Here is a 25,656-nt window from a genome sequence, read left to right as displayed (position 1 = left end):
GCTGGATCTTTGCCAGCTAAGCTGGGGAGTAGGCACCCTGGTTGTTGTGGGCAGTACACAAGGCACTCAGTCCCAAGGGAGGGGTGGAGATTCTCACCACCCCCCTCTCTCGGTTGGGCTGCCCCGCTCTGGCCGGCCGCCGGCCTCCTATTTCCGTCGGGCACCAGGGTAACAGGGCCACAGTAGGGTCTGAGCCAGGAGACACCCAGCCAAGGTTGGGACGTGGTGGTGGGGGGGTGTCTTTGAAGGATCTGTCTGCAGGATCCAGGAAAGACTGAGTCCAAGCCCCCAATTCAGGCTACATTCAGATCCCCATAGACCCAGAAAAGCCCTTCTGGGGGGCGTGTATCATCTTCTTATATGTGCTGTTTGGTAAGAGCCCCCACGTTGAAATCCCAGGAGTGGTCTGCAACCGTGAGGGTTGGCAGTGGAAGCCAGAGACGGGGAGCCTTGTGTGTGGGGAGTCAGTGGGGCCATGCTAGGAGGGAGAGTGTCCCCCCCCCCATTCCTGCTGTCCTCCTGGCAGGGATTCAGAAAGGTCTTTTTTCAGCCAGTGTCAGAGCCGCTCAGCTGGGAGGGAGGGAGGGAGGGAGACAGGGAGGGAGGGAAGAAGGAGGACAGGCGGGCAAGCAGGCAGTGGGGGAAGCCGAGGGGTAGGACTAGAGCTCTGAGCTCTGCACAGGAGAGGAGGCAGGACAGGGGACCCTGCCTGCGACCAGCTGCGGAGCGCAGCCACCCCTCCATCCTTCTTCCCATTCCCCACTTGTGTGTGGGATTTGGGGGATTTCTAGGACAGGTTCCCCCACTGCCTGGCCAGTCAGTTTCCTTTCCGGGCAGAGCAGAACACTCTGAAGCGGAGGCCCTTGCCCGCCCACTTCACATCTAGGCCATAGCTCCCTTGACTTGCTCAAGGGGGGCTTCAGTTGGTGGAGATGCCGGCAGCCCGTCGGTTCCCTGGCCTCGAGCTCTCCTTTCCTCTCCTGGCCAGGCTTCGGCGACGTCTGTACACAGTGAGTGGGGGGCTGGGGGCGGGCGTTGGACTGGCTGTGGGGATGGTTAGCAGCACAGGGCTGAGGGACACCTTCCCGAGGCTTGATGGGAGTGTAGGCTGAAGTGCTGCTGCCTTCGGTCTTGGGCGTGTGGGTGTGTGTGTGTGTGTGTGTGTGTGTGTGTGTGTGTGTGTCATGCACAGCTGGTGCAGATTCTCCACACACAGAATTGGAGACCGTCTGAGCTGGGAGTCACTGCGCTAATGCCCCGTGCTTCATGGACAAAGGAACTTGGGCAGGAAGGGGACTTAGGGGAGGTCACACTGGGCTCAGCAGTAGAAACGGGACTAGACACCCCCCCACCTGACTCCTTTGTCTTTGCCAGGATGCCAGTGTACTTCCTAGGCTTCATGCCCTCCCTCCCCCCTCCCTCCCTCCCAGCTGCTCTGTCCCTGGGTTGGGGACCAGGGAGGGGGGTGTCCTGCTGAGCAGAGAGGTGTGTTGGCTGGTCTGTCAAGGAAGGGGGACTGTGCCTTCTAAGTAGCTTCAGGAGGGCCTCTGAGTTTTGCTGAGCCCTCCCTGACTGTTCAGGGTGTGACTTTAGCCGTTACCTGGAGTCTAGAGAAGGGAATGGGGGGGTCTGGAGTCCCAGGGTTTGAGGGTATGGGAGGAGAGGAGGACCCATGGCTGTTTCTCCTGACGGGGGCCTGTTGCCCCTCATCTTGAGGCCCTGCCACATAGCCAGTGGGGCCACTTTGCTCCGGGGCCGAGGCAGTGGACGTTGGAGCCCGCCCGGTCCAGTGATCCTTCACTGCACCTCTGGGTTTTACTGGAACGCCATGGTGCAGCTCCGCTTCCTCGCCACACTTTGTCTGCAGGCGGGTGGTTTGGCTGAGGATGAACGAGTCAGCGCGGCTAAATGTTTAGAGCTGCCATAGTAACTCTAGGTTTTTTGTTTTATTATTTTATGTATATTATTATTTTATGTACATGGGTGTTTTGCCTGCATTGTATGTCTGTGCATCGTGTGTGCACAGTGCCAGAGGAGGCCAGAAGAGGGGGTCAGAAAACCTCGAACTGGAGTTACAGATGAGTTTGAGCTGCCATGTGGGTGCTGGGAATTGAACCCAGGTCCTCTGGAAGAACAATGAGTGCTCTTAACCACTGAGCTATCTCTCCAGCCCCATAACGATAGTTTTGAAGTATTAATATATTGTTTTTGTTTCCCTTCACAAATAAAATCAATAGAAATGTTACATATTAAGTATATACGTAGAGCCGGTAAACACGGTGCCAACTGTACTACGTGGAGAGAGAGGAGGGACATCGTTTGTGACACTTTGTGTATTCTGTCATGAATTAGGAGGGGCCAAAGAGGCCAAACCCAGGAGAGCCGCTGAGAGACATCTTGAGATAATCCTCACTGTTTTTTATCCAGATAGCGGGCATTTTTGCTATATTCCAAATAGTAGACTTTCCCTCAGTTTACCCAGTAAACAGTTCCCACAGTTCCAGGAAAATCAGGCCCCATTAAAACAAAAAAGCATTTTCATGTTTAAATGTACAATGGAATCTGTGTCTAGGTTTGGGTCATCCTAACGTTTTTCACCTGTGTGAACTTAGTTGTGTGGAATCTGCGTGTTCAGGTCTGTCCTGTGTGTTGTAGAATAACTCATGCTCTTATCCCCTTACTACCTGCTAAATGTCACCAGCCCCCTCCCCCCACCGTGACAAACAAAAATATCCTCTGTATGAGGGTACAGCCCTTAGAGAGCCGTCCAAATAAAGGGTTACAGCTTAAAGTTTGGAGGCCACCCACCCGCCCAGCTGGCTGCCTGGCCTTTCTCTCTCGGTGGAAGAGCCAGGCTTTGAACTGAGGGCTTGTCCTGACCATCGGTTTCTCTTCCTGCTGCCCTGAGCTGCAGGGAAAGTCTGAGCTCCTGGTACTCTGTCGGCAGGACCCCGGGGAACTGTGGGGGCAGGAGGCTCTTGCTGGGCCCATTTCACATACCACATCTGTGTTGAGAGTGCGCCATGTTCAGGAGCAGGTCACCTGGCCCCTCACTAGACAAGCTGGCCTTTTCCATATCTTCTTCCTCAGGAACTGAGGTGAGGCTAGAGTGGTCTGGGAGAGCTCTTCACTGTCAGGTGTCTTGGACAGGGATGGGTTTGGCGATTTAGCTTTGAAGGTGCTCTTGGCCTTTTCCTCTGGACCCAGGAGAGTATAGACCAGACAGGTCCCTCAGCATTGGCTGCTTGTAGCCTGCAGGTACATTTTATTTTGCCAGTATGTTATGGACTGTGTGTGTACTCACACATATTTCAAAGTTGTACTGTTCTGCGTCATTCAAATTTAAAAGTCGAGAAGATGAACTGTTAAGTGAAAAATGAGAAACAGTCGTATGGGTAACATGAGTATTTTCACTTAAAAGGATACATAGGCAGTGGTGGCGCACGCCTTTAATCCCAGCACTCGGGAGACAGAGGCAGGCGGATCTCTGTGAGTTCGAGGTCAGCCTGGTCTATGAATCGAGTTCCAGGACAGCCAGAGCTGTGACACAGAGAAACCCTGTGTCGAAAAATCAAAGAAGACATCGACAGCTGGCTTTGGGGACTGGGAGCTGGCTTTGGGGACTGGGAGCTAGGCAGCTGCGCAGCCAGAGAGGGAACGAGGCCCCCTATGCGTTTTGATTATTTACCGTGTGCAAACATTACCATCCCAAAAATGTTTTTGAGGATAGGATGTCATACAAATTCAGACATCTGGTACCGTTTACTGGGTGTCTGAAAACCCTCTCTGGTCCACGTTTCCCACTCTTGTCTTCTTCTTACGGCCCTTTAGGCACCTGGATGTTGCCTGTGAATCAGTGGGGAAGGCCTGGTGACGTCAGGCAATGAGAACTGGGTTGAGATCTTTCTGTGGGGTCTGTCTGATGAGGGGTCCAGTGGACGGATCTCAAAGGGCCACTGTACTCCACCCCAACTTTTAAATGAAAATTTAGGAGTAAGATGGCTGATACTATTAATCTGTGTTTCAAAGGGTCTGTGATTCCCCGAGGTCCCTGAGTGTAGAGGTTGATCTCGGTTCCCTCAACCAGAGAGCACAGATTTGGGAAGAAGACTTTCTTCCTGACTGCTCTGGTCTGGGCTCCTCTCAGTGCCCCATCTCAGCTGGGTTAGGGAGCAAGTGCTCTGAGTTCACTCGAACGTGGGCGAACCAAGGGCATTGATGTGCAGGTCTCTTACCGTCGGCTCACATCCCCTGGCCCCTCAGCTGTTTTTCCTTTCCCACAGAGGCTGGGGAGCAGCAGCATGCAGCCGGAGGAGGGGACAGGCTGGCTGTTGGAGCTGCTGTCCGAGGTGCAGCTACAGCAGTATTTCCTGAGGCTCCGTGATGACCTCAACATCACCCGCCTGTCCCACTTTGAGTATGTCAAGAACGAAGATCTGGAAAAGATTGGCATGGGCCGGCCTGGTAGGTAGCCTGTGGGCCTTGTTTTAGCCTCTGGCCATTTGCCTTGTGTGTCTTTAGCGTGGTCCAGCACAAAGAAGAATCTCTTTGTCATGGCCCCTGAGATGAGTGGGAGGTGTCAGCAGAGATGGTTTGTAGTTGTCAGTGTGTGAGTTGGAATTAGAGGAGAATGGCCGCTCAGGATTAATTCCATACACCTTCTCTGGCTTTTCCCCCAGGGCTGAGTATTGAATTTAGTCTTGCCTGTGCTACCCAGGCACTCTGCCAGTGAGCACATCGCCAGACTCCCTACCTCCCCACCCCTTTTTTTTTTTTCAAAGAGGTACTGGGAGTCGAACCGAGGACCTTTCACAAGCGCTCCACTACTGAACTTTAGCTCTAGTCCTTTCTGTACTTTGTGTTTTTTTGAGACAGAATCGCAGTAAGTTACCCAGGGTAGCCTTGAACCTGTTCTGTAGCCTCAGCAGACCATGAACCTGCTCCTCCTGCCTCTGCCTCCCCGGTAGCTGGGTTTGCAGGCCTTTGCTGCCGGGTCTGCTTCCCAGCCCTTCCCCCTTGTGTGTGATCAGATACGCGTGGGATGTATTTCCTGTGACTCTTTTGTAAGTGTAGAATGGAGTCTCCTCTGTTTCGTTCTGAACACCAGTGGGGTCCATCCAAGATCTACCAGGAGGAAGGTGTAAGACAGGAGCTCTTAGCTGGGGCCGGAGAGGTGGCTCCGTGCTCGAAAGCGTGTGCTGTGAAAAGTCAGGGAGCTTGTCCCTGCCTGTAACGCCAGCTCGGGGGGTCTGACACCTCTTCTGGTCTCCATGGGCACCCGCTCACGCAAGGCACACACATAGCCACGGACACACGCAATACCTAAATAAAAATTAAAAATCTTTTAAAGAACACCTCTCAGATGGCTTGCTAACACACAGAAACTTTATCTTTCGTTCTTTCTAATCTAAAACTACCAGTTGCCCAGTTAGAAGTCCTGGAGTTCTCTGTGGAACATTGGGACTCCTCGGGCTGCGATGGACTCACTTGCGGAGAGCGAAGTGCCGGGTTTAATTCCCGGCCCCGCTAACACGGGTGTAGTGGCAGACACCAGTATTCTAGCACTCCGGAGGTGGAGGCAGGAGGGTCAGTAGCTCAGCCGTCAACTACATAACAAATTCAGCCAGCCTGGGCTACTCTAGACTGTCTCAAAAAACATAATCAAAAACGTTAATGTGAGGCCGGGCGGTGGTGGCGCACATCTTTAATCCCTGGCACTCGGGAGGCAGAGCCAGGTGGGTCTCCGTGAGTTCGAGGCCAGCCTGGTCTACTGAGTGAGATCCAGGACAGGCACCAAAACCTACACAGAGAAACCCTGTCTCGGGGTGGAGGGGATGTGGGGGGAAGAAAGAAAGAAACCTTAATGTGTTTGACTCAAAATAGCCAAATGTTTTATAAGCTAATAAAATGACACTAACTTATGCCACTTTTGGCCTGGATAGTTGATTTCTGTCTTAGTGTTACCATTGCCGTGATGAAGCACCGTGACCAAAGCAGCTTGTGGAGGAAGGGGTTTATTAGGCTTCCGCTTCCACATGACTGTTCATCACTGAAGGAAGTCAGGACGGGAGCTCACAGGACAGGATCTTGGAGGCAGAAGCTGATGCAGAGGCCATGGTGCCGCTTACTGGCTTGTTCGCCATGGCTTGCTCAGCCTGCTTTCACACAGAACCAAGGACCACCAGCCCAGGGGTGCCCCTCCAACCATCAATCACTTACTAAGCGAATCCCCCACAGCTGGATCTTCAGGAGGCATTTTCTCAATGGAGGTCCTTTGATAACTCTAGCTTGTGTCGTGGGGACATGAAACCAGCCAGCACACTGTCTCATGTCAGTAGCGTAAGGAGATTTTATGGGGTAAGCCTTAGAGTGGAGGAAATTCTGTCTATTTCTTTACCTGATGTGTCTGGAGAGTTGGAGAGGTAATTGGCCACCATGATGAACAAATACCTCCCCCCAGTTGGAGAATCCTCCGGAAGTAGAGTGCAGAGATGGATTGGGTGAACGAAATTCCTGGTTGGTGGAGCAGCTGACTGAGTTAGTTGGTGGTGTGGTGTTGAGCGGTATCTGGTGGTGGGCCTACCCTAGGGACGGAGGAAGCCGCCTGCCAGGCGGACAGCAGTCTCTGGGGGCGAGTGTGGGTTCTCCGACAGCCCCGGCTCACTGTCGTTCCTTGCAGGTCAGAGGCGTCTGTGGGAGGCCGTGAAGAGGAGGAAGGCCGTGTGCAAACGCAAGTCGTGGATGAGCAAGGTGTGTGAGCAAGCTGTGTGTGGGAGTGGAGGGGGCACCCCAAAGGCTTCACCCTGCCCGGCAGCCTAGGAACCTTCTCCTGTCCCCCAGCAGGTAGAATCTCACCAGTTCCCTCACACTTTGTCCAACCCGCCCTCCTCCAGGCTTTTATCTGGCGGGCCCTTGTGGGGCTGCCTGGCTAAGTGTCTGTCTGCGCCACAGACGGACACGTGAGGAGCCTGTGTGCAGTGAGGGTTTCCCAGCCTCTCTGTGTGCGGGAGCGGGGACTGACTGACAACACTCCTTCCTTTGGCAGTCCGGCCAGCGTCCAGGGTGGGTGGCCGGGACCGTCTGGACATCTCGGCTCTGCCATGCCTGCCCCATGTCCCCCACGTTCTCTGGTCTCCAGGTTCCTCTGGTCATCTGGTTCTGCTGACAGCTTCCTTCCCCACAGCTCCCCCACCCATCCTAATTTAGGTCTGTGGTGTTGTGAGTCCCTGGTGTGACTCAGTGGAACTTTGCCCATTGTCTGGAAGACAATGAGAGAGGAAGCAGGGCAGCCGGGGCCTCCCGCCCCACTCCTGGCCTCAGAACTGGGGTGGGGGGTGAGCAGGACAGAGCAGCCGGTCAGGGATTGGGCAGTAGAAATTTCCTGGCTGCAGTTTGGCAAAGGGGCTGTCTCTTGAGAGCCTGTGGCCTTTTCTGGGGACACAGGCCTGGGCCTTTGCCCAGGTTTTAGTGAAGGATGAGTGTGTCGGGCTGATTGACGGTAGAAGAGAAAAGCAGTGTGGGATTTTTGGATCTATCCCCGATTCCTAGTAGGTCTCTGGGTGATCAGTGACCCTCTCCAAACGGTCATGTCTTCAGGAAACCAGTACTGGCCTCATTACACAGTTTACCCTGCAGGACTGTGGGAAGGATCCCTCCTAGCTGCAGTGGCTGAGGTAGATCTTGTAAGCTGAGTGTTATTAGCAAATATTAGGAAGTCTAGTTACTGGGAAGAAGGAACAGAGTCCAGAAAGGTCCTCAGATTCGAGTTGCCCCTTAGCACACGCAGGGAAGGCCGGCCAACTAACTCTTAGGGAGGTGAGAAGAGCGTGTAGCCTGGAGCTAGAGCTCTGGATGCCCAGCAGAGGTGGACAGGCCAGACTACCATGGCCAGGTCTGCTCACGGTCCTTTTCCTGTCTCTTGACCTTTGGCACTTCCTTCTCAAAAATAGGCCTTAGAGACCCTCTCGTCTTCCTTCCTTCTCAGCCCCTGCCTCTAGGCACCCCTCCAGAAGCCCAGCTGTCTTCCCAGGCCCTTCTCCAGCCAAGACTGGCTTCATCTGCACCACACACACACACACACACACACACACACACACACACACACACACACACACACACCACACACTCATGGTTCAACCTCAGACTAAAATTATCTTCTCCCCAGGGCAGGATGAAGGGCAGCCGGCTCCCCAGGGAGAGCAGAGACAGACAGCACCAAATGGTTAACCCAGAGAAGGGGCCAGGGCTAAAAATGGACAGGGAGGTGTTTGGAGGGCCCCTCGGGCTCCTACCCTCTTTTTGTGTACTGGGGCAAGACTCTGGGATGGATAAGAGGTTCAGGAAGGGAAGGGGAGGGCGGAGGAGGAGCTGGAGACCGAGGGTGGGGGGTTGGGGTGTACCTAGAGGGCTTTGTGCTGTGTCTGTCCGTCCTCACAGACCAGTCAGGGCCACTGCGGCCACCAGCTGTATTGGTATCTGTTTTTGACCCCTGCCCCGAGGCTTCAGCTGTGGGTACACACTGGAGGCAGCATGGGCCTTTTGCAGGCCGCTCCTGGGCAGCTTGGCCAGGCCAGGAGCCGTCTGAGGCCGCCGGTGGGGTGGGACCAGTGCCCCTGGGGCCCTGAGTTCCATCTGGCTCCTGGCTGCTTTCCAACAGGTGTTCAGTGGAAAGCGTCTGGAGGCCGAGTTCCCGCCCCATCAGTCTCAGAGCACCTTCCGGAAGCCCTCGCCCACACCGGGGGGCCTGGCGGGGGAGGGGACCCTACAGAGCCTCACCTGCCTCATCAGTGAGAAGGACCTGCGCCTCCTGGAGAAGCTGGGGGACGGCTCCTTTGGCGTGGTGCGCAGGGGCGAATGGGATGCCCCTGCGGGGAGGACGGTGAGCTCTGGGCCGGGCCCATCCCATCCCATCCCCTGCTGCAGGAGACCGCTGACTCACCTCCCGGCCCGGCCACGTTCAGGTTTTTACCCAAGCACGGTGGTTTCTTTTTTCAAGTCTAAAAATAGTTTGCTTACGGTGAAAGATTGGCCACTGAAAAAAATGGGAAACCGGTGGTCTGCGGTCCCAGACTGCGGACTGAAGCAGAGCCTGGCGCTGCTTTCCCCCCTCCCCTCCCCTCCCCTCCCCTCGCAGGTGTTTGGGTGGTTCATTGAAGATACACCCCCTTTCCCCAGGGAGGCTGCTGTGGCAACCTGCAGTTCTGTGGATACATTAGTTAATCAAATTACTGCTCTGTCTCCAGACTGCTCATCTTTTTTTTTTGGAGGGGGGGCGGGGTTTCGAGACAGGGTTTCTCTGTGTGCTTTTGGTGCTTGTCCTGGATCTCGCTCTGTAGACCAGGCTGGCCTCAAACTCACAGAGATCCGCCTGCCTCTGCCTCCCGAGTGCTGGGATTAAAGGCTTGCGCCGCCACCGCCCGGCCTGCGCATCTCTCTCTCGTGATTCACTGTCACTGCTAACTTGGGAATTTTCCTAGAAAGAGGAGGCCTGCATTTAATGACCTTTAGAGGCCAGTCAGCTGCTGTCCCCATGCCAGGAGCGGAGTATGTAAACTGGTGACATGTTCACCCACTCAGGTGAACAGGTCCGAGACAAGGATCTTTGCACTGAGGAGCCGTTAGCTCATTGTTGGGGACCGTGGAAGGCCTAACTAACTCCCTGCTCCTCCTGCTCCGGCCGGCAGGTGAGCGTGGCGGTAAAGTGCCTCAAGCCCGATGTGCTGAGCCAGCCAGAGGCCATGGACGACTTCATCCGGGAGGTCAATGCCATGCATACACTTGACCACCGGAACCTCATTCGCCTGTACGGTGTGGTGCTCACACCGCCCATGAAGATGGTGAGTGCTGGGGGTGTTTGGGGGGGGCGTGGTGTCAGAGAGCAACTTGCAGGTTCTGGGCCTCCAGGAGTGCTCTTCCTCCTGCCTGCTGTGGCCTCCCACCACGTGTGGCCAAGGGGTTCCCCAGGGTCCTGCCCAGCACTGTCATTTTAGATTTTCTGGTGCTTGTTAACTGGAGTTGGTCTTTGGAATTTCTAGTCTGAGCCCCTTTGGGGGTCTCAAGTTCCTGGGATGCCTGGAGGGACAGGCCTAGCAAGCTGTGGAACTCGTGGCTCTCAGCAGACAGGTCAGGAAGGAGCGTTGAGTATGGCCATGGCAGACCTCCAGAAAGGACTGGAACTCTTGGCTCTCAGAGTGGGGTCGAGATCTACACATTCATTCATTCTCTGTCCTATGGCTGACCTCAGGTGACAGAACTCGCACCTCTGGGATCTCTGTTGGACCGACTACGGAAACACCAAGGTCATTTCCTCTTGGGGACTCTGAGCCGCTACGCCGTGCAGGTGGCCGAGGGCATGGGCTACCTGGAGTCGAAGCGCTTCATTCACCGGGACCTCGCTGCTCGGAATCTGCTGTTGGCTACCCGTGACCTGGTCAAGATCGGGGACTTCGGACTAATGCGGGCTCTGCCCCAGAACGATGACCACTACGTCATGCAAGAACATCGCAAGGTGCCCTTTGCCTGGTGAGGGGCAGGTGCTGCTGGCCTGTAGGGCCTGGGCTCCACCCCAGTCTCAGTAGACCCCCAGACTTGTGGGGACTCTGGTTCCCACCACAGGACTGTGTCTGCCCTGGCCTGCCCTTACCTGTTCTGGGCCGGGGGTGCCTTTTTTGTGTACTTACATGTTTGCACGTCCATCCAAGGAACTCTCCAGGGGGGATACTGGAAGGTACTAGGGTAACTGCTCGTGAGACCCAAAGGGCGTGGTACTTGGTAGGGAACTAAAAGGCTTCCTGGAGGAGGACTCACTGTTCAGTTTCAAACGTCTGGAGAGTAGCCGGACAAGAATGGTCAGTAGATGTGTTAGGTCAAGCTGGCGGCAGACAGGGATGGTTGTGCTGCCCCTTGAGGGCTGTGACTAGTGTGGTGGTACCTGGCCTGCCTTGGGCCCTGGTTGGGCTGATCTTTTGCTTAGATCATAGGGTTTCCTGGTGCCAGAGGTAGCTAAAGGGGGTAACTGGTAGGGGTCCCCAAAAACCTTATCTTCTGTTAGGTGTGCCCCTGAGAGCCTGAAGACACGGACCTTCTCTCATGCCAGTGACACCTGGATGTTTGGGGTCACACTGTGGGAGATGTTCACGTACGGCCAGGAGCCCTGGATTGGCCTCAATGGCAGCCAGGTGAGGGGACCGGGCTGGTGAGGGGACCGGGGTGGGCTCTCCGTGGGGTGTGGGGGAGTAAGCCCTCCCTGGTTCCCAGCCTGACCTTGTTGGAACGGATTCTTTTCTGAGAGCTTAGCCAAGACAAGGGTTGCCGAGAGAATGTCACAGGAGAGGAATATGGGGTGGAGCGTGGGGGCTGGAAATAAAGGTCCCAGACTCTGGGGACAGAGCCTCCCCAGAACTTGTGCCATGGTGGACGGGCATGTCGGGCAGCATCTTGAGCTGTAGGTCAGGTCGGGGCAGGTAGAAAGTGCAGAGGTGAGTGCTCTGCTCCCCTAACACCCCCCCCAACACCCCCCTCCCCCACCACCACCCTGGCTGGCAGATCCTGCATAAGATTGACAAGGAAGGGGAACGCCTGCCCCGGCCTGAGGACTGCCCCCAGGACATCTACAACGTCATGGTCCAGTGCTGGGCCCACAAGCCAGAGGACAGACCCACGTTTGTGGCCCTTCGGGACTTCCTGCTGGAGGTGAGGGGCCAGATCTGCCCACAGTGGCTGGGGGTAGTGGGAGGCCGAGCCTGGACCGGACAGTGGCCCGTTTCTGCCCCCCAGGCTCAGCCTACTGACATGCGGGCCCTTCAGGACTTTGAGGAGCCGGACAAGCTGCACATCCAGATGAATGACGTCATCACCGTCATCGAGGGACGGTAGGGTTGTGGTCTACACTGGGGTCATCTCTTAGAGGGCACAGTTGGAGGGCTCTATAAACGGGCCCCTGCTGCCTCCAGGAGTCCCTTGGCAGCATGAAGGCAGGGGCGGGCAGAGTTGAAGTGACTGACGGACCTCACACTGCTGAGAGCTGCGTGGACAGATTTTCCCTGCCTAACCCCACCCGGCCGCCGCCGCCGCCGCCCTTTCCCGCTGGGCTCCAGCTCTGGCCGTATGAGGGCCAAACTGCCATTGTGCGGAGGACCAGGCTGCAGCCCAGGCTGGCCTCAGAGCTGGAGGCCAGCACCAGAATTCTCCGAGTGCCTCTCTTCTTCTCCCTCGGGTGACTCCACATAGGATTCTTTCCCTGACTCCCAGTTTCTTGAGAGAAGGGTTCATGTAGCTCAGGCTGGCCTTAAGTGCCTTATCCTCCTGCCTCTACCTCCCAGGTACTGGGTTGTGAGTGTGAGCTGCCATGCCCAGGAGTGTGGAAATTTAGCTGCTCACCCTGGTGCCTCAGACCCCAAGCAGCCTCCTCCCCTGCCCCGCCTAGCCCTTTTGGCAACTTTCCGTCCCTCCTGCTGAACCTCCCCAGGGTTTCCCAGTCACGGGACTCCCTCCCTCCACTGCCTGGACCTCCCGCCCCCACTCCATTCCAGGCCTTCCTGGTGAGGACTGCTATGTGTCTGACCACCTTGAAACGCCTGTCAGCCACATCCCTTGACTCAGCCTCCTACCTGCATCCCTCATGTTTCTAGTTCCAGAACCTTCCCCGGGCCGGGCCCTACCCTCTGCTGGTCCTTCCTCCAGTCAGCTGATCCCCAGAGTGTCTGAGGGACTGGTCAGGGGAGGGAGGGGGGCGTCTGTGCTTCAGCACTGTGGTGAGTGTTGAGGAGCAGGAAGAAAAGTGTGGCAAAGGGAGGTTCCCTGTGTTCCCTTCTGCTGACTCAGAATGGGTAAGGTGCCGCCTCCACTGGCGGCGGGGGTCCTTCAGGTTTGTCTTGTGCTTTCCTGGGCTTGCTGAGTGGGGTGAGTCCCAGCCTGAGCCAGTGGAATGGGCCCTGGAGCTGGGTATGTTAGGTGTGCCTGTGTCCACGGTGGCCCCTGTCCCACTGCCACAGGCCAGGGCTCCCTCGTGTCGGGACAAGAGTGATGTCACATCCAGCAGGTACAGAGGACGGGAGATTGCAGTGATACAGGAAAGAAAAGAGCTGCGAGGAGAGACCTGGAGGCAGGGAGGACCCACATGGGGGTCTGGACCTGAGGGCGAGTGAGGGGCCTAAGAGACAGCGCTCTGGAAGTAGGCTGGAGACAGGAAGACTTGAGGGTGGGTAGGGGCCTCCTTGGAGGTCCCCGGCGGAGCCTTCGCACCAGAAGTTGGCCTGTAACCGTTCCCACGTCCAGGAGCCGAAAGCTCCCTCTGTGCCCCCCCCCCCCGTATGGCCTCAGGTCTTCTTCCCCAGACTGTCTCCTGCGTCCACTTGGAGCCTGTGTTCCCTGGGGGTAACACAGGAGCTTCCTGTGTGTCCCTGAAAGCGGTGCCCTGGGTCAGGGAGAGCAGAGCAGGCCGCGGGAGGAGCCAGGGGCCAGGGGAGCGTCTCTTCCTGGGGTTGTCCTGGGGGCCCCCTGCCCTGCTCCTCCGACCCAGGCTCTCCTGCCCCCGATGGCTTCAGCTGCTGGTACTGCCACCGCCCATGGTTCAGCTCCTAGAAGGCGTCCCTCTGAGTTGCCAGCTCCAGCTTGGTCCCTGGAACTGCTCGGGAGGTGGGAGGTGTGGTGGGGGGGGGGGGGGGGGGGGGGGCGGGGGGGCACGAGGCCGCAGCAGCAGCCAGCAAGCCTTAGGAGTGGGCCTGTGTGTCTGTGGTTACCGGGGCTGCTTTCCTCTGCCTTCTCACCCCCGGATTGCTCTGTTTGTTTGCCCCCATTGGTCTCCATGTCTCCAGGTGCATGGGCTTTGAGGGCCTCTTTGGGTTGGGTTTGTCCGTGCGGCGCTCTCTTCCTCTGCCTCTGGCCTGTCTTCCTTGTCTTTCTCTTTTCTGAAGCTGTCTTCAGCATGCTTCCTAGTTCCAACTCTAGGATGCAGTTCTCAGATTCCCGTAAGCTCAGTCCTTCTCAGGGTACGGGGCAGAGAGAGGACACCTCGGTATTGTGTGAGCCGAGCTTTGGGAGGTATGTGGAGCATGGTGGCGCATACCTTTACCCTCCCCCCACCCAGCACTTGGGAGACAGAGATAGAAGGATCTCTGTGAGTTTGAGGCCAGCCTGGTCTACAAAGTGAATTCTAGGACAGTTAGGATTACATAGAGAGACCCTGTCCAAAAATAAACAAACAAACAAACAAAAACCCCTAAAAATAAACATAAAGACAGACTTGGGGATACAGATGATGATGGGCCTATCTCAAGGGTCTTACTTGGAGGTAGGACGGCTGACTGCCCTTTTGTGTGTTTTTTTTCAGAAGTGGTATTGGGCGGGGCAGAGGTTTTGAAACCCGTTTGTAGGTTCTTGGCCTGGCCTGCCCTCCAGCCCCCACTTCCTGTGGTTGGAGGGGTGGAAGGCACCCGGTCTTTGCCCTCAGAAGGGACAAGGTAGGGTTGTGTGTGTTGTGAGCAGAATGTTTGGGTAACATTCCCAGCTCTGCTGGGGCCTCTCTGAGTTAAAGAGCGCACCCACCTCAGGAGGTGGGCAGAGCAGAGTTGAGGGCTGGCAGCCAGGGAAGGGAGGGGCTGCCCCGTGGAGGAGCCGCTGGTGTTGGGAGAACAGCCCTGGGTGCTGGGCAGGCATGGCCGCCCTGTGCTTTTCATGGGCAGCTCTGTGTGTCGAGGAGCCTTTCTCCCCTTGGAGTGACTCTGCTATTTTCGGAGGAGATTGTTCCTTCTCAGGGTGTTGTCCTCCTCCTTCCTTCCCTGCCCTTCCTAGCCTGCAGGCAGGGAGTGATCACAGGGTTGCTGTGGCTGGTGGTGAGCCAGCGGGGCAGCCTCAGTGACCAGAAGGCCGCCGTGGCCCTGCCCAGCCCCCCCCCCAGCCCCTCTGCTGTGGCTGTTCCACGGGAGGCCCTTCTGGCTGTGGGACAGATGATGTAAAGGTGGGGGACAGGGCAGGGCAGGCAGTGGTGGTGTGGGTATGTCCCAGCAGCGTGACCGTTAGCACCGAGGCCTTACCCCAGACTGTCCACATCTTCTGGTGTGAGCAGCAGATGCAGGGACCCCAGCGGTCAGCTGCGGGGCATGTGGAGTGTCCAGAGAGAGAGAGAGAGCTCTGCTCTTTCCGGCTGCTGGCTTGCTTTGTGGGCCTCAGCCTGGGCTTAGACCGGATCAGACACAGGTTTGCTCCTGTCTTGTCTAAGGAGTGAGGGACCGAGATCCTCAAGATTTGCCACACCAGGAAATCTGAGTTTCCCTCCTAGACCCCTCTCGTGAGACGAGAGAGTAGGCCTCATCCTGAGAAGATGGGGAGGTGGCAAGGCTGGATCCCCACAGCCTTGCCCACAGGTGGTGCCAGGCCCCAGAGAAGAGAAGACCTGGGTCTCCATGTACTCCGACATCTTGAAGGTCTGCATGGGAGGGCTGAATAGTAGTTGGAAGGCATGCTCCCAAACTCATGGGGCTCCCTTTGGCCCATGTATCACCTAAAATTTCTAGAACCCTGCTGAAGAGTGAACCTAGTGGCCCCGGGACCAAGGCAGGCCCCCACTGGAGGAAGGAAACAGGTGTATCGTGAGAGTGAATTGCTTTTGCAGACTCAGTTGGTTTGGATACTGGGTCTGCTGCGATCATGCTGGTAAATAGGCTAGTCATGTGCGACACTCGCTGGAATCTGTTTCCTTATTTGTAGACTGTAGGAAAAGCTACCTGACCTACCCAGAGGAGCTTAGGGTAAGGCTGAGCAAACAGCCAGGCCCTCCTCAGGGAGTGGCAGCTTATGGGGTTGCTGTCGGACAGAGTAGACTGGTGGGTGGACTGAGCTTGAGGTCTTATCTTCAGTGCTTACCTTTTGCCAAGGTAGCCAGCTTCCATGAGTAGGGAGGGACCTTGGGATGAGAAGGGTCCCTTTGCCTGGGGTCACTTCCTCTTCCATACCTGGTGTTCACTGTGTTATTTCTGTCACACAGGGCTGAGAACTACTGGTGGCGTGGTCAGAACACCCGGACGCTGTGTGTGGGACCCTTCCCTCGAAATGTGGTGACCTCCGTGGCCGGCCTGTCGGCCCAGGACATCAGCCAGCCTCTACAGAACAGCTTTATCCACACGGGGCACGGCGACAGTGATCCCCGCCACTGCTGGGGATTCCCTGACAAGATTGATGAGTAAGTACCTGGACAGAGACACCGACCTGATCTGGTCCTGGGTTCCTGAGATGAGTGTCCCCCCACCACACCACACACAAGCTCTCATAGATTCCCAAAGACGGCGCTGTCCGTTACTGAAGAGGTAAAGGCTGTATGTAAGTAGGCTCTGAATTAAAGGGCTTGCTCAAAGCAAGCAGCACTAGGAGCCGGCAAAGAGCATCCCCAAAGTCATTCCCAAGGCCAGGAGTGGTTAAGGCCTTACCTTGTTGGCCTTTCCAACCAAGTGGGGTCCCAGTTTTTCCTGTAGTGGAGAGCTTTGGGGCAGTGAGGCAGCCTCTGACCCTTGGCCGCGGGTCACCTGCAGAAAGATGTCACCACACGTTGATGCTTACACATACTCCGGTTTCCTGACCCAGGCGTATACAGATGCTGGCCCTCCGGCCATGCACATGCGCACAGCCCTTCCCATCGTCAGTTAATTTTCTCGCTCATGACAGGCTGCCGGCCGCAGGGGCACAGAGGCGAGCTTTTCCCATCCCTGGGCCTTATTTATCATTTGTCCTCAGGGACCCTGCCTCTGGTGTGGCACTTGAACCACAGACATGTCTGGAGTGTGGTGTTTCTCCTCTGCCATTGTGCAGTGTGATCGCCTCCTCCTGTCCTCTGGGTCAGAGGGCGTGCGGGTCAGGTCCGGCGCTGCATGCCGTCTCTGCAGAGGGGAGCTGCACGCTGCAGACCTCACGGCCCCGCACAGTGTGTTGCGGCTTTTACCTGAGAATAGATGTGCAGGTGTCTGAGACGCGCGTGAGCAGAGATCCTTTCTGCATTCTCGCTGCCTGCCCTCGCTCCCCGCTGCGGGTCCTCAACCGTACCATCCTCCCGGGGCTCTGCACATCTTACCTCTTTTCTCCGTCAGCCTGCTTTTGTGCCAGAAGGCCACCTACCAGACGAGAGTAGGCTCTGGAGCTGGGGTGGGACAAGGTGTCGGTGCTGGAGGAGGGCCCAGAGTGGCTGTGCGTGCCAGGGGTGCTCGGGGGGGGGGGGGGGGGTGGGGTGTGTGCAGGGCGCGCCTTGCTGGGCCTCCAGCTTTCTCTCTTGCCCAGCACTGCCCTGTCACATCTGTGGGGCCGAGTGTCTGTCTGTGCGTAGTTTTCCGTTGTAAGTAAAACCAGGCTCAGGAAATCCCAAGGATGGACTCGTTTGTTGCTTGCTAAAAAGTCCGGTCATCCATCAGAGGAGGCACCACTTCTAAAAAAGTCCCCTGTCACCCAACAGAGGAGGCACTGCCTTCTGGCACACGGGGAGACACACCTGCCTCCAAGCAGCGTTTTCCTTCAGGGGCTTCCAGAGTTCTGGAGCCCTGAACCTGTGAGGTCAGGTCTCATGTCTGTACAGGTCCAGGCAGGAGTGAGTTTGTTGCCCAGAAGTGGGCACAGGCCTGGGGGAACTTAGGGAGCAGTGTGCCTCCAGTCTGTCCCCAGAGCTCACTCTGCTTGTGTGTGTGTGTGTGTGTGTGTCGGGGGAGGGATTCACAGTCTCATTTAGGGAACGAGACCACCGGGAGCCATCTGGGGAAAATACAGAATTAGGCACTTCACGGTACCTTGCCCACCCCAGGTAGGCTGTCAGCTCTCCTGCTAGGGCTCCCTCCATGCTTCTGTGGCCCTTTCTCCAGCGGCCTCCTCCTGAGAGTGTGGTGAACTAGGCCTTTCCTCTCCCAATACCCCACACTCCAGAACATCAGGCCCTTAGAGAGGGCCTCCTTGGGTCCTCTGTCTCACAGGAACCAGGTAAGGGCCTGTGAAAGTGCGGGGAGGGGAGGGGAGGGGAGGCCAGGCCCTCCCTGCAGAGGCCTGCACCCTCTGTCCCACTCCCGCTCTGTGCCTTAGCCAGCCCAGCCTCATTCTTCCAGGCTTTAATCAGCTTTGGTGACTAAGTCCCAGATCCCAGATCCTGACGGTTAGCGGTTAGTTGGCGGTTGGCGTAGGGGCTGGGGTGAGTGGGGAGCCTACCCGGCAGCTCTGCCTCCTCCCTGTTTCCTGTGGTTCAGCAGGAAGCTGCTTCCTGCCCACCCTCTTAGGGGCTAGCAGCAGGTGCTTCTCTCCCGTCTCCCAGGAGGGTCTGAAGAACAAGAGTATGCCAGCCGGTGTGCCCCTGTAAGGCACAGGCTTCTCAGCCTGGGTCAGGTGTGCATTCCCCTCGGGAGCCACCTCGGGTTGAAGGGACGGACAGTCGATACCCCGGACCCAGGAGTCTGGGAGCTTGTGGCTCGGCTTCCTCTCAAATCCGCCTTCGTCTTTGCATTGTCCCCTGACCACTTGGCAAGGTTTTTTGCTGCTGTTGTTTCTGGCCTGGCCTTAGGGAATGGGCCCCACATCCCTCTGCCAGGGCGTCTCTGCCCGCCCGCCCCCCTCTCCACCTTCTGACCTGGTTCTCTCCCAACAGACTGTATCTGGGAAACCCCATGGACCCTCCTGACCTGCTGAGTGTGGAGCTGAGCACCTCCCAACCCGCCCAGCATCTGGGAAGGGTGAAAAGTAAGAGCCCTAACTTCCACTCCTTGGTGTTCCCACCTCGCTGGCTGCCGAGGAGAGGTCCCTGCCTTGGTCCCCCCCCCGAGCCCTGCTGTTCTTCTCTGGGGACAGTTGGGTCAGAGCAGCAGGAGGGACAGCTGGTTCCCTGGCTCTGGCTAGGCGTGGGGTAGGAGAGGAGAGGCAGCTGTATCCGCTGCATCCGCCGCCGCCGCCGCCGAGGTGGGGATCCTTGGGTTGGTCTACACTGGCCCTGCAGACTCTGCTTCCTCCACCTCCTTCCTCACCGGCCTGTTCAGATCCTGGCTCCCCTCACTTGCCTTAATCATGCTCCTCTCTGCCAGGCCAACCCCCTGCACCCCACTCTGGGCTCCATCTCTCAGCCAGGGGCCCCATCCACCTCCCAGGTCCCGGGCCGTGCCTGTCACTCTGGAACGATGGTTCCATCCTGCCTCCCCATCCCCTCCCACCGCCCAGCTCCAGTTGGGTTCTGTGCATTCGCTCACTCCTGTTCACCTCTCTCTCCCTCCCTCCCTCCCTCTCCCCACCCCCCCCTTCTCATCTCAACTCTTCCCTCTGTCGGGCTCTGTCTCCCCGCCCCATGTCTGTCCTGCTTGGTCACCTCCTTTCTGCCTCCCCTGTCCGCATGGCCTTTCTTACAGGGGAGCCTCCACCTCGCCCACCTCAGCCCGCCATCTTCACTCAGAGTAAGTGGGGCTGCTCAGGATGCCTCGGCCCCCGCCCCCGCCCCCCCTCTCCTCTCACTTCTCCTCTTCTGGAAGGTACAGAGCCCCAGCGGCCAGCAGGCTGGCTGGCTGTGTGTGAAGGGGAGGCGGGTGTGTGCTGTGAGCTTCTGCTGCTGAACTGGCCCGGCATGCCTGCCTCCCCCATCCCTACCCTCAGAGACGTGTGGTCCTGGGGTCCCCCCTTGACCTTGCCCTGCTGTGGCTCGGCCAGCCTTACGCTCTTTCAGACCTGCAGAGGCGGTGTCTGGGATGTGGCGGAGGCTCTCAGGAGCGCTGTCCTTTGAGGGGAGCTCCCGTTGGCCAGCGCCTGCTCTCACAGTGTGCCACCGTAGAGTTGGGGTGAGGGGTTACTAACCGGGGGCCCGGAGCAAGGAATTCAGGGCTCGCGTTAGGGAGGGAATGTCAGAGACTGGCGTGAGTGGGGTATGGCCTGCTCTCGCTTAGGTAGGGTCGGGGTCCCTCCAGCCTGCATTGAGGGCAGAGAGCTGGCTCTGTCCGGTTTGAGCAGGGACAGGTGTGCTCTCGGGTGCAGAGGCGAACCTGCAGGAGTTGGCAGTGCGGAGTTGGTGGGGAATTCTTGGTGTCCTTTTGCGCATCCTACCTCCCCTCGTTGCCCGTTCACACCTGACACCATCTCCCCATCGGGGTCTCCCTTTTTATCACAGAGCCGACATACGACCCTGTGAGTGAGGACCAAGACCCCCTGTCCAGCGACTTCAAGAGGCTGGGCCTGAGGAAGCCCGCCCTGCCCCGGGGGCTGTGGCTGGCGAAGCCCTCGGCCCGCGTGCCGGGCACCAAGGCGGCCCGCGGCGGTGGCGGCGGCGGCGGCGGCGAGGTCACGCTCATCGACTTCGGGGAGGAGCCCGCGGCCCAGCCCCGCGGCCCTGTGCGCCCTCCCTGGCACAGTTGGCCATGGATGCCTGCTCCCTGCTGGACAAGACGCCCCCCCAGAGCCCGACGCGGGCACTGCCCCGGCCCTTACACCCCACGCCCGTGGTAGACTGGGACGCTCGCCCGCTGCCCCCGCCCCCTGCCTACGACGAGGTGGCCCAAGATGAGGATGACTTTGAGGTCTGCTCCATCAACAGCACGCTCGTGGGCGCAGGGCTCCCTGCCGGGCCGAGCCAGGGCGAGACCAACTACGCCTTTGTGCCCGAGCAGGCGCAGGCGCAGGCGCAGCCGCCCCCTGCCCTGGAGGACAACCTGTTCCTTCCCCCGCAGTGTGGCGTCGCCAAGCCACCCAGCCTGGCCCAGACGGCGGAGATTTTCCAGGCGCTGCAGCAGGAGTGTATGCGGCAGCTCCAGGTCCCCGCTGGCCCGCTGACCCCTTCCCCCACCCCCGGAGGCGATGACAAGCCCCAGGTGCCACCCCGGGTGCCTATCCCCCCTCGGCCCACACGCCCACGCGTGGAGCTCTCTCCGGCTCCCCCGGGTGAGGAAGAGGCGAGCCGGTGGCCTGGACCTGCCTCCCCTCCCCGAGTGCCTCCCCGGGAACCCCTGTCCCCTCAAGGTTCAAGGACCCCGAGCCCCCTGGTGCCTCCTGGCAGCTCGCCATTACCGCACCGGCTCTCCAGCTCGCCTGGAAAGCCCATGCCCACCACCCAGAGCTTCGCCTCCGACCCTAAGTATGCCACGCCCCAAGTGATCCAGGCCCCTGGCCCGCGGGCCGGCCCCTGCATCCTGCCCATTGTCCGCGATGGCAGGAAGGTCAGCAGCACCCACTACTACCTGCTGCCCGAGCGCCCTGCCTACCTGGAGCGCTACCAGCGCTTCCTTCGGGAGGCCCAGAGCCCCGAAGAGCCTGGGCCCCCCATCCTGCTGCCCCCACCCAGTACCCCCGCCCCCGCCGCCCCCACTGCCACGGTCCGACCCATGCCTCAGGCTGCCCCAGACCCAAAGGCCAACTTCTCCACCAATAACAGCAACCCGGGGGCTCGGCCCCCGGCCCCGAGGGCCACCGCCCGGCTGCCGCAGAGGGGCTGCCCAGGGGATGGGCAAGAGGCTGCCCGGCCTGCAGACAAGATCCAGATGGTGAGTGCCGGGCCCACTTCAAGGGGGGGAAGGGCAGGGGCCTGAGGGACCCGGAGGAGTGGGCCCGAGTGGTGCTGATGGGCGGGTGTGCCCAGCTGCAGGCCATGGTGCATGGGGTGACCACAGAGGAGTGCCAGGCGGCCCTGCAGAGCCACAGCTGGAGCGTGCAGAGGGCTGCCCAGTATCTGAAGGTACCATCATTGCCCGCCTGCCCTGGCATTCAGGGGCCCCGAAAGCTGGTTCTGCTGAACCTGACCCTCCCTGCTGACTCTTAAGCCCCTGTGCCCCGACTCTGGTCCGGGACCCCTTGCCCTCCGCCCCGGGTGTCCCATGGCACCACTACCCTCTGCTCCTCAGGTGGAACAGCTCTTTGGGCTGGGTCTCCGGCCGCGGGTGGAGTGCCACAAAGTGCTGGAGATGTTTGACTGGAATCTGGAGCAGGCTGGCTGCCACCTTCTGGGTTCCTGTGGCCCTGCCCACCACAAGTGAGTGAGTCCCATCCTCCGCCCCATCTCCCTCTGCCAGGAGGGCTGTCCTCGGGGTGTTAGGAAAAGCCTATCTACCCTATGAAGGGCACACATAGGCAGGGAGTCCCCAGCTGGTAGGGGAGAGGGCAGGTGCAGGGCCCCAGAGGCGGGCTTTTCTCAAGAATGGAAGAATGGAGGAGTCACCTGGGCACCTGGTCGGTGCAGGCCGGCTTCCCGAATGCCTAGCTGCCCACAAGCGTCACGATGGCTATTTAACCAAGTAGTTTTACCTCCTTTATCATATTTCTGTCTAACGTGCCAGTTTGTCCTGGGAGAACGTCCCTCAGCGAATCAGGTGCTTGCTGTGTAAACTTGAGGACCTGAGTTCGAATCTCCACACCTGTGTAAAATACGGGCATGTAACTTGAGCCATTGCTCTTACGGGAGAGCCCCAGAAGATGAGGAGCCAGCTAGCCTGGCATGCAGTAGCCAACAAATCACAGAGACCCTGTCCCAAGAAGAAAGGCGAGGACCACCACCTGGGCTTGTCCTCGGACTTCTCCACACCCTCTGTGGCAGGTGCAAGCCCGCAGCCACACACACATACCCACCCTCTCACATCCGTCTCCATGTATGTTAATGTTTTTGGAGGAATAAACATCCAAAGAAGACCTCATTGCTTGACTAAAAGTCTATATATGTGTACTCATATAAAATAAAGCACACAGATTAAGATTAATTGAAACCTTTATCAAGCCCCAAAGGGGTGAAATGGGCGGGAGTGAAGCCCGTATCTTCCCAGGAAGCAAAATGCCACTGGGCACTGGGAGGCAGGCGTCTCGGCTCTGCCAGTCTGTGCTGCTCTTACACAGTGTGACTCTGCACTCGAATCAGAACCCATCAGAAACACCGGCAGAGGGCTGTGGCCCTTCCCCCACACTGCGCGGTCCGGTCACTCCGCTGAAGTGTCTGGCTGCTGGTTGTCCCTCATTTGCATCCCGCGGAGCTGGGACTTCCTGTTGTCCTGAGATACCCCAGGACACAGCATTACTGTTTCTTAAGTCAGAGTTGATCAAAAAAGACACTCGAGAGTAAGTTCTAAAACTCTTGCCCAGAACTGCCGGGTTTTTGCGTGGTACCTGAAGGCAGTCATTCCCTGTAGTGACCCAGACTTTCCCATAAGCTCTTTAACCTCTGTCGATGGATGAACTTTTTTTTTTTGGGTCATTTCCCATCTTTCAGACGCTGACAGTCGTCCGGAGAGCGGCGGTCTGCCCTAAAGGAACCACTTGAACCTGTCTGTGGGACAAGGGTGGGGAGATGCCCTGTCTCCGGCCTGGAGGACCCACCTCTGCGGGCTGCTCCCAGTGGACACCGTGAGACCCAGGCAGCCGGGGGCCGGGAGCCCCACCTCGCCCACCTCACTCACCCACCCAGCGCTGTTCTGCACACCTTGGTTCAGCCCTCCGGGCCCCAGCCAAGAGGTGGGAAGGAGCCTTGTGAAGGCAAGACGGGCCGCCGCCTGGCAGGCCCCGCGTGTGACCTGCCTCTGGCTCCAGATCAAGGCTGGGCTGGTGGTTCGAGTGTGCCCCAGGCTCTGCCCTGGGGGAACTAGACGGAGGAAGCACGGCTTGACTTGGGCAAGAAGGATGTGTTGGCCACGCAGAAGGGTAGGCCGGCATCCAGCAGGCCCTCCCAAGGGCTGGGCCCTTTTCCAGGGCGCCCCTGTAGGCATTTGGAGTACTGGACAGAATGTGACCTGTGGCTTCACTGTGAACTTGTGGGCTTGGCTGCTCTTAGGATCTTGTACCCGGAAACAGCCTCAAAGTGGCTCGGAAGCAGAGAAAGGGCCCCGCAAGGCCCCGGGATCGGAAGGAGACCCCAGGGGCACCAGTATTTTCCTGTTTGACCCCTGCTCTTCCTGTTGCTGTTCGATGTGTTCCCATCAGCCTCTGTTGCCAAAGTTGTTGCCCCCAGCTACGGATACCTGCTTCTTCCAGAGAAATAAATTCCGTTTCTATTTTATGTTACACGCGCATGCCTGAACGTCTTTGCTTGTGCCTGCCGGGCTCCACGGGGTTCTGCTGTCCAGAGCAAGCAGCCTTTTACCGCCACCTATAGGCAGAGAGAGGAACTGCAGCCTGGGAGAGCCTATTCCTGTACCTTCGCAGTGGCCGGCCCAGCTTGCTTCATCTGGTCTGGGAATGTCACAGTCTTCTGGGGATTTTGTTCCGCGGGTTTCTGTAGTGCAGGACACACTTCAGGAGACAGTCTGATAACTCAGTTACCTGGAGCTAGGTCAGGAAGGGATAACAACATCCAGGGCCTCACTAGGTCCAAGCTTCTGAAGTTTGTCTCTTTGAATAATGTATTTACATAGTTCTGAATTCAGAAGGTACTGGAGAGTACACAGTAGGGTACCCCCCCCCCCCAGCTGCCTGCTGCCCGGTCCTCCTTGCCCTAGCTGCCTTGATCTTCTGTTCTTGGGCATCCCCCCCCCCGTTTTTTTCTTTTGAGATTTATTTATTTTATGAATATGATGCTCTATCTGCATGTACACCTGCACACCAGAAGAGGACATCAGATCCCATTATAGATGGCTCTGAGCCACCATGTGGGTGCTGGGAATTGAACTCAGGACCTCTGGAAGAGCAGCCAGTGCTCTTAACCACCGAGCCATCTCTTTAGCCAACCCCCACAAATCCCCCCCTTTTTTTTGGGTTTTTTTTTTTTCGAGACAGGGTTTCTCTGTGTAGCTTTGCGCCTTTCCTGGGACTCACTTGGTAGCCCAGGCTGGCCTCGAACTCAGAGATCCGCCTGGCTCTGCCTCCCAAGTACTGGGATTAAAGGCGTGCGCCACCACCGCCCGGCTTCCCCTTTTCTTAAACTTGAATTTTTTTGACAAATTTCATAGGAATTTGGTTCATCTCTTTGCAGTTCTTAGCAGTCACAGCCACTGGCAGTGCACTGGGTGTATGTGTGGGCTGTTCTCCACTGGCAGTGCACTGGGTGTATGCATGGATGGGCTGTTCTCCACTGGCAGTGCATTGGGTGTATGTGTGGGCTGTTCTCCACTGGCAGTGCACTGGGTGCATGTGTGGGCTGTTCTCCACTGGCAGTGCACTGGGTGAGCAGCGAGCTCCAGGGTGATGATGGAGGCTGCGGAATTGTTCAGTGGTCACACCAGCAACAAGAGCTGGCCATGTGGTCAACAACTTCCTGATCCTTCCCAGACTGCCTTGTGGCAAATGGTGGTGCTAGTTCTCATTTCCGTCTCTCACTTAGGAGTGAGTAGACTTTTAAAAAGTGAGTGGGTGGCTGCAGCGAAGGCTCAGTGGTTAGAACTATTCACCGCTCCAGCAGAGGACCCGGGTTCAGTTCCCAGCACCCGCAGGGCATCTGACACCTGACCTGTGTGGTCACCACACACACCTGCAGTGCACACACATGCGCACAGGCAAAATACTCACATAAAAATAAGAAAGGACATGTTTTTAAGAGATTTGACTGGGGGGGGGGATGTGATAAGAGTGCTCAATGCACAAGCATGTGAGCCTGGGTTCGAATTCTCATCAGTGGGAAGTAAGCTGAGCCAGGATGGTGCTGAATACCTGTAGTTGAGCATTCAGGAGGCCAAGGCAGGAGAATCGTCACGGGTTCCCGGTCAGCCTAGGCTGGGCTGCATCCTGAGCTCCTGTCTCAAAAACAGACAGAAAGGAGCA

At 57.8% G+C, this 25,656-nt stretch overlaps 1 protein-coding gene across 1 annotated transcript; it reads left to right on the top strand.

Moving 5' to 3' along the window:
- The first annotated feature begins 627 nt into the window (after window positions 1-627).
- On the top strand, window positions 628-23,964 carry Tnk2 (tyrosine kinase non receptor 2). Its single transcript, XM_028860055.2, is given in 17 exon segments — window positions 628-1,010; window positions 4,284-4,464; window positions 6,680-6,750; window positions 8,657-8,878; window positions 9,684-9,836; window positions 10,244-10,521; window positions 11,051-11,177; window positions 11,545-11,691; window positions 11,776-11,870; window positions 15,983-16,177; window positions 18,605-18,696; window positions 19,353-19,397; window positions 20,102-20,302; window positions 20,305-21,467; window positions 21,563-21,658; window positions 21,825-21,956; window positions 23,177-23,964. Coding segments are annotated over 16 exon segments (3,276 nt in total). The 5' UTR covers window positions 628-932; the 3' UTR covers window positions 23,177-23,964.
- Window positions 23,965-25,656: the final 1,692 nt, after the last annotated feature.

This window comes from Peromyscus leucopus, chromosome 12, assembly GCF_004664715.2.
Source record: "Peromyscus leucopus breed LL Stock chromosome 12, UCI_PerLeu_2.1, whole genome shotgun sequence".
In the NCBI taxonomy this organism is placed as follows: Eukaryota; Metazoa; Chordata; class Mammalia; order Rodentia; family Cricetidae; genus Peromyscus; species Peromyscus leucopus.
Note: the sequence above shows the minus strand (reverse complement) of the source record. Positions and strands in the feature narration are given on the sequence as shown.